Source organism: Hyperoodon ampullatus (genome assembly GCF_949752795.1).
Source record: "Hyperoodon ampullatus genome assembly, chromosome: 15".
Lineage (NCBI taxonomy): Eukaryota > Metazoa > Chordata > Mammalia > Artiodactyla > Ziphiidae > Hyperoodon > Hyperoodon ampullatus.
Window position 1 is genome coordinate 43,256,798 of NC_136928.1, and position 15,589 is coordinate 43,272,386.

General features: G+C 40.6%; 1 protein-coding gene across 3 annotated transcripts in view; it reads right to left on the reverse strand.

The window, feature by feature from the left end:
* The window catches only part of EML6 (EMAP like 6), a gene marked incomplete at its 5' end in the record, with an annotated part of 331,290 nt that overhangs the window by 46,690 nt on the left and 269,011 nt on the right, over positions 1 to 15,589 (reverse strand). For 2 of the 3 annotated variants that reach the window (XM_079720647.1, XM_079720646.1), the window contains 3 exons: positions 1,451 to 1,577; positions 1,676 to 1,877; positions 11,877 to 12,053. In XM_079720647.1, the coding sequence (XP_079576773.1) occupies positions 1,451 to 1,577; positions 1,676 to 1,877; positions 11,877 to 12,053 (506 nt within the window). Of the gene's footprint in view, positions 1 to 1,435; positions 1,578 to 1,675; positions 1,878 to 11,876; positions 12,054 to 15,589 lie in introns of all 3 variants that reach the window. The other variant, XM_079720645.1, reaches the window with a different exon arrangement.

Below are 15,589 nucleotides of genomic sequence, written 5' to 3' on the forward strand. Positions count from 1 at the left end.
CACTGAGTTGTAGCCATCAGCCAGAAACAACCTTGGAATAATAGCCAAGTCAACTCATTTCACAATGTTATGTGAAACTGGAAAGGTTGGGTATTTTTTTTTCAAAAGAATGTGTAATTTAGGCCAAATGTTTATTTTAGAGTGGATTATTTAAGTGGGAAGCTTATTCATGTACTTATGTGCATATGATTTTTAAAAATTTTTCTTTCTTTATTCTTAGAATTAGTTCCTTTAAAAATATTTCCTCTTTGTGGCCACTAAAAAACCATGCAAAGCAAAATAAACTATAATTTACAGACTATTGAAAAATCTCTATTTTTCTTTTTTTTCATTAAAAGAGAACTCTGAACCCTCATAGTAACATTTAACAAAGATGCTAGGGAAGAATTAGGGTTTTTTTTTTTTTTTTGCATCAATTCAATCTTCTTGCCTGTAGCACACCCACCATTTATCAGGCTTATTTTAACATCTGGCACTAAACTGAAGCAGGAGGGGAAATGACATTTTATTTCTTTGTATTTAAATTTCCACCTAATAGTAAAAGGTGATAGATTAAATTTAGTAAATACTTATTAGGCAGAAAGCCATGCTGAATGCAAAAAAACAACTTAAACCGCATTAATTATACATCATGGGACCAGGGTACATGTGAACACTGAACCCATGTCAGTGGAAAGAGCCCACAGAGAATTCTTAAACATCTTTGAGATCCATGAAATTCTCTTTGGATGTTTGAGTTTTTATTCAATATTTATCCTCCTTAGTATGAATATGGTAAATCAAGTAATTGTAGTAATTATGAGTTTTTGTTTGTTTTTTAGAAATGCTAAAGTGTTTTATCAATACTTACAGTAGCACATCAGAAAGCACACCAAAATAATACCAGAAACCCTCTTTCTACACAGAGGATCCACAGCGACAAAATCAAATTGGTTAGGCTTGGAATGGTCAAACATGCCTGAACAAATCTAGGCAGGTGAAGACACAGTAAGAGAAGGCACACCAAGTGATACGGTGTAATGCACAGACTCTGGGCAGAATGGAAGATTATTTTTCACAATCCACAGATATTCCTCCTAGACCTTAGAAGCCTGCCTTCCCCCCACCTCCCCAGTCAGCATGCTCCCCCATCAGCCATCACATTCAGGACAGGTTTGGGCCGCCCTGACATTCTCTCTAGGCAAAGGGAAGCCTGGCCTAACCAAATCTCATGTCCAATCAAGTCATTTTCCATAAACAACTTCTGCAAAGTGTAACCCGCCCTTTCTTCACATTAAAGGCTGTGGGCAGTTTCCCTCAGCTTAAGCCTGTGTGCAGGTTAAGACTCTGTGCATATACATAAATAAAGACTAGCTTAAGTAGCAACTTTGAGTGCAAAGAAAATGCACTCTGGTTTCAACGAGTTTCTTGTCAAGTGTAATAAGTGCAAGCAAACCTGGCAACACCATACCTTTCTTCCACTGAAACTTCTTTCATCTGCTGGTGTGGTTTGGTGCCTTCCATTTCCCTGATGCTCACAGCATAGATCTTGGTGGTGTAATCGATGGCCTTTTCTCTAGCAACGTCACTGTCATAGCCTCAAACAGAAAGACACGGGAAGGGAGCAGAGTTGGCTTGCGGTGGTGCAGGAGGGGGTGTGGAGGAAGGCGTGGCCGGCACAAGGCACTGGGCTCACCTCCATCCTCCTCTGCGTCAGTGTCCGACTCCTCACTGTCCACCAGCTTGCTCTCCTGGGTCCCCACAAACTCCCTCGTCCAGATCATCAGGGCCGTGTCGGCACCGCCCACGGTGAGTAGCACAGAGTCGTTGTGCAGCCATCTCACGTTGGTGACGTGGGCACTGTGCCCCACGTACCTCTTGAATCTCGCGTGCTGGCCCTGCAAAGCCGGAAAGTGGCGATGACCCCGCTGGGAGTCTCATTATTCCTGTTTCTGGACTGTTTCACCCCTGTTACTCTCTAGAGTGGCTTCCACTGGATACAAAGGAAACGATTCATGTAAGTAGTAATTTCCCTATATTTTTCTAGAGTGTAAGCTCCACGAGGGCAGGGATTAGCTCTCTTTCTTCCCTAAAGCATTTCCTGCCTCGTAGGTCCTCAACAGATAGTCTGTGAGGGAATGAAGTAAATGTAAGCTACAGAACCTATTTCTGGAAGGAGCCTAAGAAAGTATAAAAAGCTTGCTTCTGCTTCTCTCAAGTATCAAATGTGCATTCTCCATAGGTCTCTAGTGCAAACTCCTGATGGCGAGTCTGGTTGAAAGTTGAGATCAGAGGTGTCTCCCTAGTCATCCCCCACAGTGGGTTTTGTACCACAGCCCAGGCTGTGACAGAAGAGCAAGGGCCTTCTTATGATCCTGGGGCAGCAAGTTCAGCTTTAAAATGAACTCAACAGTTTCTGCCACAGACACTGGAAACAATTCCTAACACTAGAAACACTCAAGTCATTGATGTTAAAACAAAGTAAGCTCAAAGAAAAAGGAAAAAACAAACAACATCAACCCCCCTCAAAATAAAGACATGAACTGAAAAGTCCAATTAATAAACAAGTTGACATGGCACCTTAAAAAACAAAAAACAAAAAACAAAACAAAGTAATGTCCTTTTTAAACAAACATAACCAAATAAACGGAACCCAGTTTATCAGTCACTACTGAAAGCTCTTCAGAGTGGAACCCAGGTCACACCACCCCAGTGGGGAAGGATGAGGGTTGATCATCCTTCAGCTGCTCACCCCGGTGCAGTACTGACAAGCGGGGAGAAGCCCATGCTGGCACCAGAGACCAGCTTCCATTTTTGACACACGAGCCACAGCCTGGCAAAAACAGCTCCAGCAGGAGCCACTGAGAGAGGCAGAGTTTTTCCATCCTCTCAGTGACTCCCAGGGAATACCTTATGCAACGTGGGAAGCTGCATGCACTTTCTGAGGTCATGCGAGGGCCGCTGGTGTCTCAGATGAAAACTTTATTCAATCATTGACAAGAGGCTTCCAGATGGTTTTGGACGGGCATGCTGGGAAACCTGAAACCAGCCCAGAGGCATGGCAGGAGACAGAGGCAGGAGAGTGCGTGACTTTGAAATATTCTTGGTCAAGATCTCTGTGTATTTGGCTGACCTCTAGCTGACAACAGAGTGGAAATACCCACCCCTCGGCAGAGCACTAAGTCTAGAAAGATTAGGGAAGCAAGCAGGCAGGCAGCATTTCTAGGAAGCCCTCCAGAGCCACTATTTGCTAGAGAATAGGCAGAGCAAAGTAAGGATTTCCAAGGCAAACAACTGTGTGACCACGTGAGATCCAGAAGGCATGGAAACAAAAGAGGATGGTCAGAGTGGCTACAGCCATGGGTCCTGCTGGTCTTCCTCCTGAAAGCGGGAACTGACCCATGTTATCAACTACAAATGTAAGCTGGTCTCTTGAGAAGAGGAGAAAGTGAAAAAGCTTGAGAAATGCCTCTCTATACTCCTACATCTAGACAGGATAGAAGAAACCAAAAAGAAAAATACGAAGGAAAAAATATTCTAAAGTGATCAGAGTTAGGTAGCAGGGCAAAAGAAAGTGCCACACAGGAGAAAGAGAAAGAGGAAAAAGTTCTAAGTCACTAAAGCTGTTTAACAAAGCTGAGATTCTTTTAGCAGAGATGATTCAAGATTCTCAGAATAGGAAACAAAATCACTGCTCCACAGAACAATAATGGGAATTCACAGTTACTAGAAGGTTCCAGGAAGCTAGCTGCTCCCCCAGGAGCAGGGTGTTTGGTGGTTCCCTGAGGGCCTATGGACAGAGTCTCCTGGAGACCTGGCACAGCAGGTCAGATGAGCTGTCTTTCTGGGTCATCATGCCAAACTATGCATTTTTGTAACACCCATCACGACTCACTACCACAACCTTCCTCTTCCATTGGGTCATGAAAGAATAGAGAATCTAGAATATGCTCCAGAGTGCTGGTTATTAACTGCTTTTAGGTGAGAAATTCCTGAGAATCTGATGAAAGCTATGTACCCTTTCCCCACATTCACAACATTTTACATATAGTTTCTCTGTCTGTAAAATTTTACGTACAAGGTTCTTCTTTGAAGAACCACTCTCTAGAGCCTTTGACATTCTGAGAAGGAAACTTAACAACTTGAGGGTGGATTTTAAAAATGTATGGGAATGTAAATTGATACAGCCACTATGGAGAACAGTATGGAGGTTCCTGAAAAAACTAAAAATAGAACTACCATACGACCCAGCAATCCCACTACTGGGCATATACCCTGAGAAAACCATAATTCAAAAAGAGTCATGTACCACAATGTTCACTGCAGCTCTATTTACAATAGCCAGGACATGGAAGCAACCTAAGTGTCCATCGACATATGAATGGATAAAGAAGATGTGGCACATATATACAATGGAATATTACTCAGCCATAAAAGGAAACAAAATTGAGTTATTTGTAGTGAGGTGGATGGACCTAGAGTCTGTCATACAGAGTGAAGTAAGTCAGAAAGAGAGAAACAAATACTGTATGCTAACACATATATATGGAATCTAAAAAAAAAAAAAAGAAAAAATGGTGCTCAAGAACCTACGGGCAGGATAGGAATAAAGACGCAAATGTAGAGAATGGACTTGAGGACAATGGGGAGTGGGAAGGGTGGGCTGGGACAAAGCGAGAGAGTGGCATGGACATATATACACTACCAAATGTAAAATAAATAGCTGGTGGGAAGCAGCGCATAGCACAGGGAGATCAGCTCGGTGCTTTGTGACCACCTAGAGGGGTGGGATAGGGAGGGTGGGAGATGCAAGAGGGAGGATATATGTATATATATAGCTGATTCACTTTGTTATAAAGCAGAGACTAACACACCATTGTAAAGTAATTATACTCCAATAAAGATGTTAAAAAAATAAATAAAATAAAAAATGTAAATGACATGGTGGTATCTTAACCTCTCTGATAGAGTGAAGGGGAACAGCACTGGAAAGGAAGGGAGGCTATGGAAAGCAATCGGCTAGCTATACAGATGGAGTTAAAGGACACCATCAGGTTTTCTGGGATGTGGTTGAAGGTAATGGACAAATGGGTGGGCTCTGACAAAGGAGAGTCTATCTTATGGAGGCTGGAAACAATGTGATTATCAGGGGACTAATACCCACATTGAGATTTTAAACTGTAAAACTGCATATATAAGGACTTACGTTTGTCATGGATTGAAAAATGCCTGGAAGAGAGATTTAGTAACTCATAGGAAAGGAGAACAAGGAAAAGGGTTAAGAAGAAGACATGACATTAGACTCTAACAAATGGACCTTGAATTTTGGACAAAGAGCTACATGATGATAATACAGTCTCATAGGCATCACCAAGACTTGATGACATGGTATTCAGTGCTAGAACACCGCAATGGGATGCTGTCTTAGTCTGGTAGGGCTGCCATAAAAAAATCCACATGTTGGGTGGCTTAAACAACAGATATTTATTTCTCATGGTTCTGCAGGCTGGGAAGTTTAAGATCAAGGTGCCAGCCAATTTGGCTTCTGGTGTGGGCTCTCCCGCTGGCTTGTGGACCCCTTATATTGAGCACATAGAAAGTTCCTATCTAGCCTTTCCTCAGTGTGAGTGTGCCTGGGGAGAGGGAGTGAGCTCATTGGTGTCTCTTCTTATAAGGACACTAATCCTATTGGATCAGGGCCCCACACTTATGACCTCATTTTACCTTAATTATTTCTGTAAATGCCCTCTCTACATATCCAGTCACATTGGATGTTAGGGCTTCAACATATGAACTTTGGCAGGGATGCAAACATTCAGTCCATAACAGAGGGTGAAGTGTGGCTAACACACACAGAGCATTGGAGGAGTGACTGTACAGCTAGAAATGTTCATCAGCCTGGGTCCATGAATTTGGGAGGGAAAGAGTGCCAGGAAAATCAGATGGAAAAAAGAAGGAGAGAAGTGATACTATCAAAGTGGTTTATATGGGTTAGTGATTTTCAAATGCTTTTAAATTATGAAACTTTTTCTTCAATCAAATCGTACACAGTAGAACTCAAGAATAAAAAGAGAAACAATCCAATGTAAAATAGTGGACAAAAGATTTGTACAAACACTTCACAAATGACCAATAAGCAAATGAAAAAGTGCTTAGCATGATTAGTCATCAGGGAAACGTAAGTTACAAACACAATAAGATCACACTATCTACTCCTCAGGACAGCTAAATTTTACAAGTCTGACAACACTGAAATATCAACTGGAAATCTCTTACATTTTTGGTGAAAACGTAAAATGATACAATCATTTGGAAAAAGATCTGGCAGTTTCTTAAGAAGTTAAACACACATTTTTCCCAATAACCCAGAAATTCCACTCCCATATTATTTATTTAAAAGAAAGAAAATATATGTCCACAGAGATTTGTCCAAAAATGTTCATAGCAGCTTCATTATAACCAAACATGGGAAAAGCCTGCATCTACCAACAGCTGTGTGGATAAACAAACTTTGCTATATCCACACAATGGAATTCCACTCAGCTAAAAAAGGAAAGGATTATTGTTACACACAACATGAAGAAATCTCAGAAACATTATCTGAGTGAAAGAAGCCAGAAACAAAATGGTTCCTAATTGATCATTCCATTTATATGAAGTTCTGAAACAGGGAAAACTAATCTATGGTAAAAAACATTGGAATAGTTTTTTTCATCTGAGGGTGGAGTGGGGGTGGGGATTGACCCAGAAGTTAGCATGAGGAAACCTCCTGGGCTGATGATAATATTCTATATCTTGAGAGGTGTTTGGATTATACAGGTGTATATGTTTGTCAAGGCTCATCAAAAGGAACCTTAAAATTGGTGCATCTCAACTATACATAAACTTTACTTAAAAATACTAAAAAAAATATTGAACCCTAGGTAATGATATGTAAGTTGAAACAGTTAGGGGTAAGTATCCTGATGTCAACAATTTACTATGAGTCACAGAATCTAAGTGGTGGGTTTCTGGGAGTTCACTGTATCATTCTTTCATCTTACCTGTATGCTTGAAAATTTTCATAACAAAATCTTGGAAAAAATCTTACACAGAAGCTCAATGTATAAAATACAAAAACACAGAGTAACTCTGGTTGGAGCAGGAGTGGGGCCCCAGAGCCCCTACCTTGTTTTCTGGGGTTGTCCCTGAGGAGCCTTCCTGGAACTCTGGGAGGTGGAAGAACACAGTTTGAAATTACTGCTATAGATAGACAGCCCTCCTGCTCAGGCTGGGGATACGGATGATGAACTCCCAAGACCAACACTAAATCTAGCTCAGGAGCAAGATGCAGTAGTACTGTGGGGATTTCAGGTATCTAAACACCTGCCTAAACCTTAGTCCACTAAAACCAGGGTATCACTAACTTCTTGACTTGTCCTGCTAGCAGTCTCAATTCAAAAAATGTAGAAATAGGAAAATTGCTACACAGAACTGAGTTCTTATCAAATAAGAAGGGCTGATAGGTGACAGTAAAGTGATGAGTCATTGGGAGAAGGCTACCAGATGGCTTTGGGATTAGGGATGGACAATGAAGGGAACACTGGACATAATCAGAAGTGTATATTAGAAAAGGCTACCCAAAATGATAATCTGATGAGATTCTAACAAATGAAGAAGGAAATAGGAAGGCATCTAAAGAAACCAAAGTGGCTGAAGAGGTAGCTGGAGCAAAAAACCAGGGATGAACACAAAAGTCTTCTACAGACTTTAGTACCGTTTCAAGAAAGCAAAACTCAAAAACTAAGACAACTGAAAAAGATTTTAAAGATGTAAACCCACGCACATATGGTCACCTTATCTTTGATAAAGGAGGCAAGAATATACAATGGAGAAAAGACAGCCTCTTCAATAAGTGGTGCTGGGAAAACTGGACAGCTACATGTGAAAGAATGAAATTAGAACACTTCCTAACACCATACACAAAAATAAACTCAAAATGGATTAAAGACCTAAATGTAAGGCCAGACAGTATGAAACTCTTAGAGGAAAACATAGGCAGAACACTCTATGACATAAATCACAGCAAGATCCTTTTTGACCCACCTCCCAGAGAAATGGAAATAAAAACAAAAATAAACAAATGGGACCTAATGAAACTTAAACACTTTTGCACAGCAAAGGAAACCATAAACAAGATGAAAAGACAACCCTCAGAATTGGAGAAAATATTTGCAAATGAAGCAACTAACAAAGGATTAATCTCCAAAATATATAAGCAGTTCATGCAGCTCAATATCAAAAAAACAATCAACCTAATCCAAAAATGGGCAGAAGATCTAAACAGACATTTCTCCAAAGAAGATATACAGATTGCCAACAAACACATGAAAGGATGCTCAACATCACTAATCATTAGAGAAATGCAAGTCACAACTACAATGAGGTATCACCTCACACCGGTCAGAATGGCCATCATCAAAAAATCTATGAACAATAAATGCTGGAGAGGGTGTGGAGAAAGGGAACCCTCTTGCACTGTTGGTGAGAATGTAAATTGATACAGCCACTATGGAGAACAGTATGGAGGTTTCTTAAAAAACTAAAAACAGAACTACCATATGACCCAGCAATCCAACTAGTGGGCATATACCCTGAGAAAACCATAATGCAAAAAGAGACATGTACCACAATGTTCACTGCAGCACTATTTACAATAGCCAGGACATGGAAGCAACCTAAGTGTCCATCGACAGATGAATGGATAAAGAAGATGTGGCACATATATACAATGGAATATTACTCAGCCATAAAAAGAAACAAAATTGAGTTATTTGTAGTGAGGTGGATGGACCTAGAGTCTATCACACAGAGTGAAGTAGGTCAGAAAGAGAAAAACAAATACCGGACACTAACACATATATATGGAATCTAAAAAAAAAAAAGAAAAAAAATGGTTCTGATGAATTTAGGGGCAGGACAGGAATAAAGACGCAGACGTAGAGAATGGACTTGAGGACATGGGGAGGGGGAAGGGTAAGCTGGGACGAAGTGAGAGAGTAGCTTTGACATATATACACTACCAAATGTAAAACAGATAGCTAGTGGGAAGCAGCTGCATAGCACAGGGAGATCAGCTCGGTGCTTTGTGACCACGTAGAGGGGTGGGATAGGGAGGGTGGGGGGGAGACGCAAGAGGGAGGGGATATGGGGATATATGTATATGTATAGCTGATTCACTTTGTTATACAGCAGAAACTAACACAACATTGTAAAGCAATTATACTCCAATAAAGATGTTAAAAAATTTTTTTAAAATATAAAGCGAACTATTGGAAATACAAAAAAAAAAGGATGTATTTAGGGCTAGAAGAAAAAGAAAGAAAAGTTAGGAACACTTCTTACATCAGATGGTTTAATATGAACAGGAAGCAGATTTAATGATGTCCTCTATTAAAGGGAACGCTCTTCAAACCAGTAAGGGCCAAAGAGAGCTCCTGTCCTTGAGTACAGACATGTTTAAATGTGACCATAGAAATAAGGTCAGTAATAGCTGAGAGTTTAGAAACCAGGAGAGGTGGCATCCAAAAAAATAGGTTCCTGTATCCAAAAGGGAAAACAAGTAGACTCTGGCAAATACTGATTCATGAGTTGATGCAATCCCTCGAAAATTCTAGGGTGAATTATTACACACAAGGTTGATAAGCACTTGGAAAAGGAAATAATGATGACTAGGCAACAACAAGGGTTCACTGTGAACTAACTGCTTATCTTTTATTGGTTGGTTTATTAGGAGATATTAGGGATACCAGCAACACAATCTGGCTTTCAGCAAGACATCTGCTAAGTTTTAATGATGTCTTGTTGGATTAGAGACAGAAATGTGATCTCCATGAGGACATGGTCAGACAGATTTAAATGTCTATTACTGATACGTGTACATTAATGAATTAGAATGCCAAAATGAATGGGGGCTCTTGGTGGTGGTGGTGTCTAGTTGTTCTGTCTTTTTCTTTCCTTGATTTGGAACTCACACTTGTGAAACCAGAGGATGCTGGAAGGGAAAGTAAATACTTTGAAAAGGTATTTCAAAGATGTTGACAGGTTGTTGGAACTAGGGAAAATAAATAAGATATATCTTATTTGGTACAAATACAAAGTTCTGTACTTACTCTGGTTTTAGGAAATCAACTGGATAAGTCCAAGATAGGGGATAACCCTAACATTTGGGGGAATAACATCTACGATTCAGGTGTGTGGTATGGCAGCCAAAAGGGTTGATGCCATCTTAAGTTTGTTTTAATGCAAAAATAAAATCAAAACAAGAAGGTGAGTCCTACTGTACCCTGAGCTGGTCAGATTGCATCTGAATCACCGAATTTGGTTTTATTTTTTTTATTTTTATTTTATATTGGAGTATAGTTGATTAACAATGTTGTGCTACTTTCAGGTGTACAGCCACTATGGAGAACAGTATGGAGGTTCCTTAAGAAACTAAAAATAGAGCTACCATATGATCCAGCAATCCTACTCCTGGGCATACATCCAGAGAAAAACATGGTTTGAAAGGATACATGCACCCCAATGTTCACTGCAGTGCTATTTACAATAGCCAGGACATGGAAGCCACCTAAATGTCCACTGACAGATGAATGGGTAAAGAAGATGTGGTACATGTATACAATGGAATATTATTCAGCCATTAAGAAGAATGAAATACTGCCATTTGCAGCAACCTGGATGGACCTGAATTTGGTTTTAGATGAGACAGTTTAAAATGGAATTGAAATGGGTAAGGGAGATGAAGAGTCACAAACTTCCAGTTACAAAATAAATGAGTCAGGGGGATGAAATGTACAGAGTGGGGAATATAGTCAATAATAATGTAATATCTGAACAAACACAGTGTTTTTGGTCAATTATACTTCAAAACAAACAAACAAATAAACAAACTCATGGAAAAAGAGATCACATTTGTAGTTACCAGAGGTGAGTGGTGTGTGTGTGGGGATTGGATGAAGGCAGTCAATAGGTACAAACTTCCAGTTATAAGATAAATAAGTACTAGGGATATAATGCTATAACATGATGACTATAGCTAACTCTGCATATAATGAAAGTTGTTAAGAAAGTAAATCCTAAGAGTTCGCATCACAAGGAAAAAATTTTTTTTTCTTTTTCTGTTGTTTTGTATCTGTATTAGATGATAGATGTTCACTAAACTTATTGTGATAATCATTTCACGAGTGTATATGACAAATCATTATGCTGTACACCTTAAACTTACACAGTGTTACATGTCAGTTATATTTCAATAAAACTGAAAGAAGAAGAAACAAAAAAAATTTGTTAATGGACTTGATAAAATGGATTATGCTTAGAGGGAGGAGGGAGCTAGACACCATGTCACTCGGGAAGTGGCTGAAGGAATTGGAGATGTTTAGGCTGGACAAAAGGCTGTCAGAAGACTGGACTCATTCAACAATGATTCAGAAGGCAGAACTTTGGCTAAAGGAAAAAATTCAACTCAATACAGAGCAAAGCATTTTAACAATGGAGCAATTTACAAATGAATTGGGCTGCTTTGTGTGGTAGTAAGTTCTTTATCCCTAGAAGTATGCTAGTAAAGACACCAGTCCAAGATGTACAGAAAAATCTTACTTTGCAGTTTGTGAGATGCTGGATTTGATGTCCACTGACGGCCTTTCAAGGAGGAATTCTACTCCACAAGACTCTGACTCAAACCAGTAAACATAATGTCTCAAAGCTTTCTATACAGCGTAAATAACCATGATACTGTAGATTACACTACTGATTGCTTATTCCTTCAATATTTAAAAATCCACTTAGATACAATAGATAGATTGGGGGGTATTAATGAGACTGAGCAAGTATATATAATAAACATGCAATATTACCTTGACAGGGTATGAAAAAAGCTTAACAAAACCAAAATCATCTCCTGTGGCTAAGAGGGAATGGTCTTTGGTGAGACTGGCAGCATTCACATCAGTCACATCACTGTGCACTGGCCAGATGCCCTCACAGGTGGGCCCCAGCACACAGGTCCAAGCGTCCCACTCTATCTTCTCAATCTTGAAAAGAAGGAAGGAAAATTAATATATTTTCATAAAACCTAGAGATCTTTTTGTTTTATTTAAAAGAAACAAATGGAGGCTGAATAGTTCTAAATTATGACTCTGCCAACACCAGGCATTTGTTGTATGCTGCGGTGCCTAAGTTCTCAGCTGCATTTTTAAAGTGGTATATGCATTGTCTCAATAACACTGTAGTCAAACCTCCATATATGTTCCCCTAGATAAAGTGAACATGTTGGAATTATGGACACCTGACAATACCAAAGGTTTTTAGTTCTTACCTAGACATTTATCATTGTATATGCCATAAGCTAGATCAGGGTTTCTCAGCATCAGCCCTATTGACATTTTAGGAGGGATAATTCTTTATTGTCAGGGGCTGTCCTTTTTAGCAGCATCCCTGTCCTCTACCTACTGGATGCCAGTAGCACCACCTCTCCAGGTTGTCCCCAGACATTGTCAAATATCCCTGGGAGACGGGGCAAATTGATCCCAATTGAGAACCACTGAGCTAGATTGATCGATGGGGCTGATCATTTAGCAAATTATTTTAAAAAGTCACAGGACATAACTTTGTTGTTGTTGTTGTTGTTGTTGTTGTTGTACGCAGGCCTCTCACTGCTGTGGCCTCTCCCGTTGCGGAGCACAGGCTCCAGACGCGCAGGCTCAGCGGCCATGGCTCACGGGCCCAGCCGCTCCGCGGCATGTGGGATCTTCCCGGACCGGGGCATGAACCCGTGTCCCCTGCATCGGCAGGCGGACTCTCAACCACTGAGCCACCAGGGAAGCCCACAGGACATAACATTTTAAAGGGCTGCTTCCTTGGAGGAAAGAGTAATAAGATTCTGCAGTAATAAGATTCTTAATATTCTTTATGCTCTAGAGAGACCATCTTTAAAACTGGAGGAGCTGTTCATATTGTATTGCCACGAATATACATTTTATCCTTTAACACTGTTTTGTCTGAAATTCTCGAACAGAGGATTTGCAATTCATGTAGGTTAAATTCTGATAAAATTGAGGATTTTCTTTCCTTTTTCAAAAAAGAAAACAGTAACAATAACACTTTGTTATTAGACTTTCCTGGGGGATTTGATCTCATTTACTTTCATTCAAGATCTGCTAGTATACCTTAACGTTACAGTTTCTTTACATAAGCACTTTAAAGCACTGTTTAAAAGGGTATAAAAAATCATTAGAGAATTGTAGCTAAAATTAAAGGCCAGATTGCTCTCTTTGAATCTGGAAACTGCTTTCTGGTGCATGTTGTTAACACACCTCGCCTCCATTTCTGTTGTTTTCTGCTTGGTACCACTGTCTAGAAGGGAAATGACAAGATAAAGATGCAGCCAGGATTTTAGTCACAACGTGGGGAGGTGCTATACATATTTGGTCACTCAAATTTCTCCTCATTTAATATTCTGTGTTTCTTCTGGACACATGCAGAATTGGAACCAAAAAGCTGCGGTTCACCAAGTGACTTGGGGTGCCTGAGGCAGGGTCACAGACTTAGGTGACGTGAAGTGGTTCCCCAACAATTACCTCAGTTTTCTGAGGTGCAAGTGGAGTCTCCCCAACTCCTTATGACATCTTCAACTGACAGTCACAGGAAAAGAAGCAGAGAACCTCCCCTCTAGTTCTAGAAACGGGCTTTCTGGCCACTGACTCCCTTACAGATATGAGGTTCCATTTCTGACACCTTCCTTGTCCATCCCCAATGCCGCCTCTCTGGGCGGCACCTTTCCTGGCCTCATTATATAGGGAGGAATGGGCAGTGAGCTGGTATTTGATCACCCTACAGTCACCCCGACAGAACACCCTTGGCCAGATCTGGACACTGTGCTCTCCAGGGGAAGCATGTCTAACTTGTGGGAAGCTACAGAAATCGCATTTAAAATGGAGCATTAGGGGCTTCCCTGGAGGCGCAGTGGTTGAGAGTCCGCCTGCCGATGCAGGGGACACGGGTTCGTGCCCCGGTCCGGGAAGATCCCACATGCCGCGGAGCGGCTGGGCCCGTGAGCCATGGCTGCTGAGCCTGCGCGTCCGGAGCCTGTGCTCCGCAGCGGTGGGGGGGCCACAACAGTGAGAGGCCCGCGTACCACTCACACAAAACAATGGAGCATTAGGAGTGATCCCTATAACTATACTCAATATCCTATGATAAACCATAATGGAAAAGAATATGAAAAAATGTATATATATGTATAACTGAGTCACTTTGCTGTACAGCAGAAATGAACACAACATTGGGAGTCAATTATACTTCAATAAAATAAATTAAAAAAAAAAGAATGATCCCTGTAACTGACAAAACCCAAAAGGGGTAAATAAACTTGTTAAAAACCCTGGACTTTAGATGGCAGAAGAGTCCTCCAGGAGTGTCTTCCACAGCACCTTGCCCCAGGCAGGTATGTCATTATCATCATCATTTTGCAGAGGAGGTGACTGGAGCCCACAGAGAGGTTAGTCACTTAAATCCCAGCCTGCTTGGCAAGCAGAGGGAAAGTCAAGCTCCAGAGACTCGGGCTGCTAGTATAGAGCCGGCTTATCTGCACCATGCTGCATCAGATGAATATAAATGGACATTTTAATATTTGTCATAGTTAACAATTTGCTGGGTAAGCTTTGTGTTAGTTTCACCATGACTGTTCCTTTAAAAAAAAAATCTTCTTTGAAAAGGAGATTTTCAAAACCCTTCATACTTAATTGAAGAGCCTGACACTATTGGTAAGTAAAATGACGAGCTACCTCTTTGGAGCTCTTAGTAGTGCCAATACCAGGGTGGCCAGGCTGAGGAGACCTTAGCTGGAGGGACTCCCCAACCAACAGCACCAGAGATCAGCCTCTGGAACAAAAACTATACACTGCAGAGGGACAAATGAACTCTTCAGAGCCAGAGCCTGGCACTTCAGGAAGACTTAACATAAATTTCCCTTTGGTAGGTTTTTTTTTTTTAACATAATAATTGCTCATATGTCCCAAGTTGGCCTCATCCTCTCTTCACCATTTGGTCCGATTGCATCTTATTTTATCAGTAGTATACTTATTTGGGGCACTAGAACAGGTGAAGTGATGTAAAATGATGCTGCACTGTCTAGGCTGGGGAGTCACACACAGACCCCTCTAGGCTAGGATCACAGCTCCAAGGTCCTTTTACTTTCTTGGAGCCTTAATTTCCCTGTCTGTAAAATGAGACTGATAAGTAATCAGGAGAGGCTGCTGTGAGGATTGGATTATAGGTATATGAAGTGCCCGGCACATTCCACAGATGTTCAGTGAAGGAATGACATAACTTAAAATATCCCTTACTCAAGGCTATTAAAGTTTCCCCATATAAATAAGTAAAAATGAAGACTGATCAAAGATAAATAAACTGAAGTTGGAGAGTGAGATCAATCGATCCATTAACAGTTTCCATTAATACAATGCCATCACCCATAACAACTTGGGTTTCTTATGTCCTGCACATATATTTCCTTTAGAAACAATGAAAATATTATGAATGGACATGAGTCCAGATGTCTCTGGGAGTA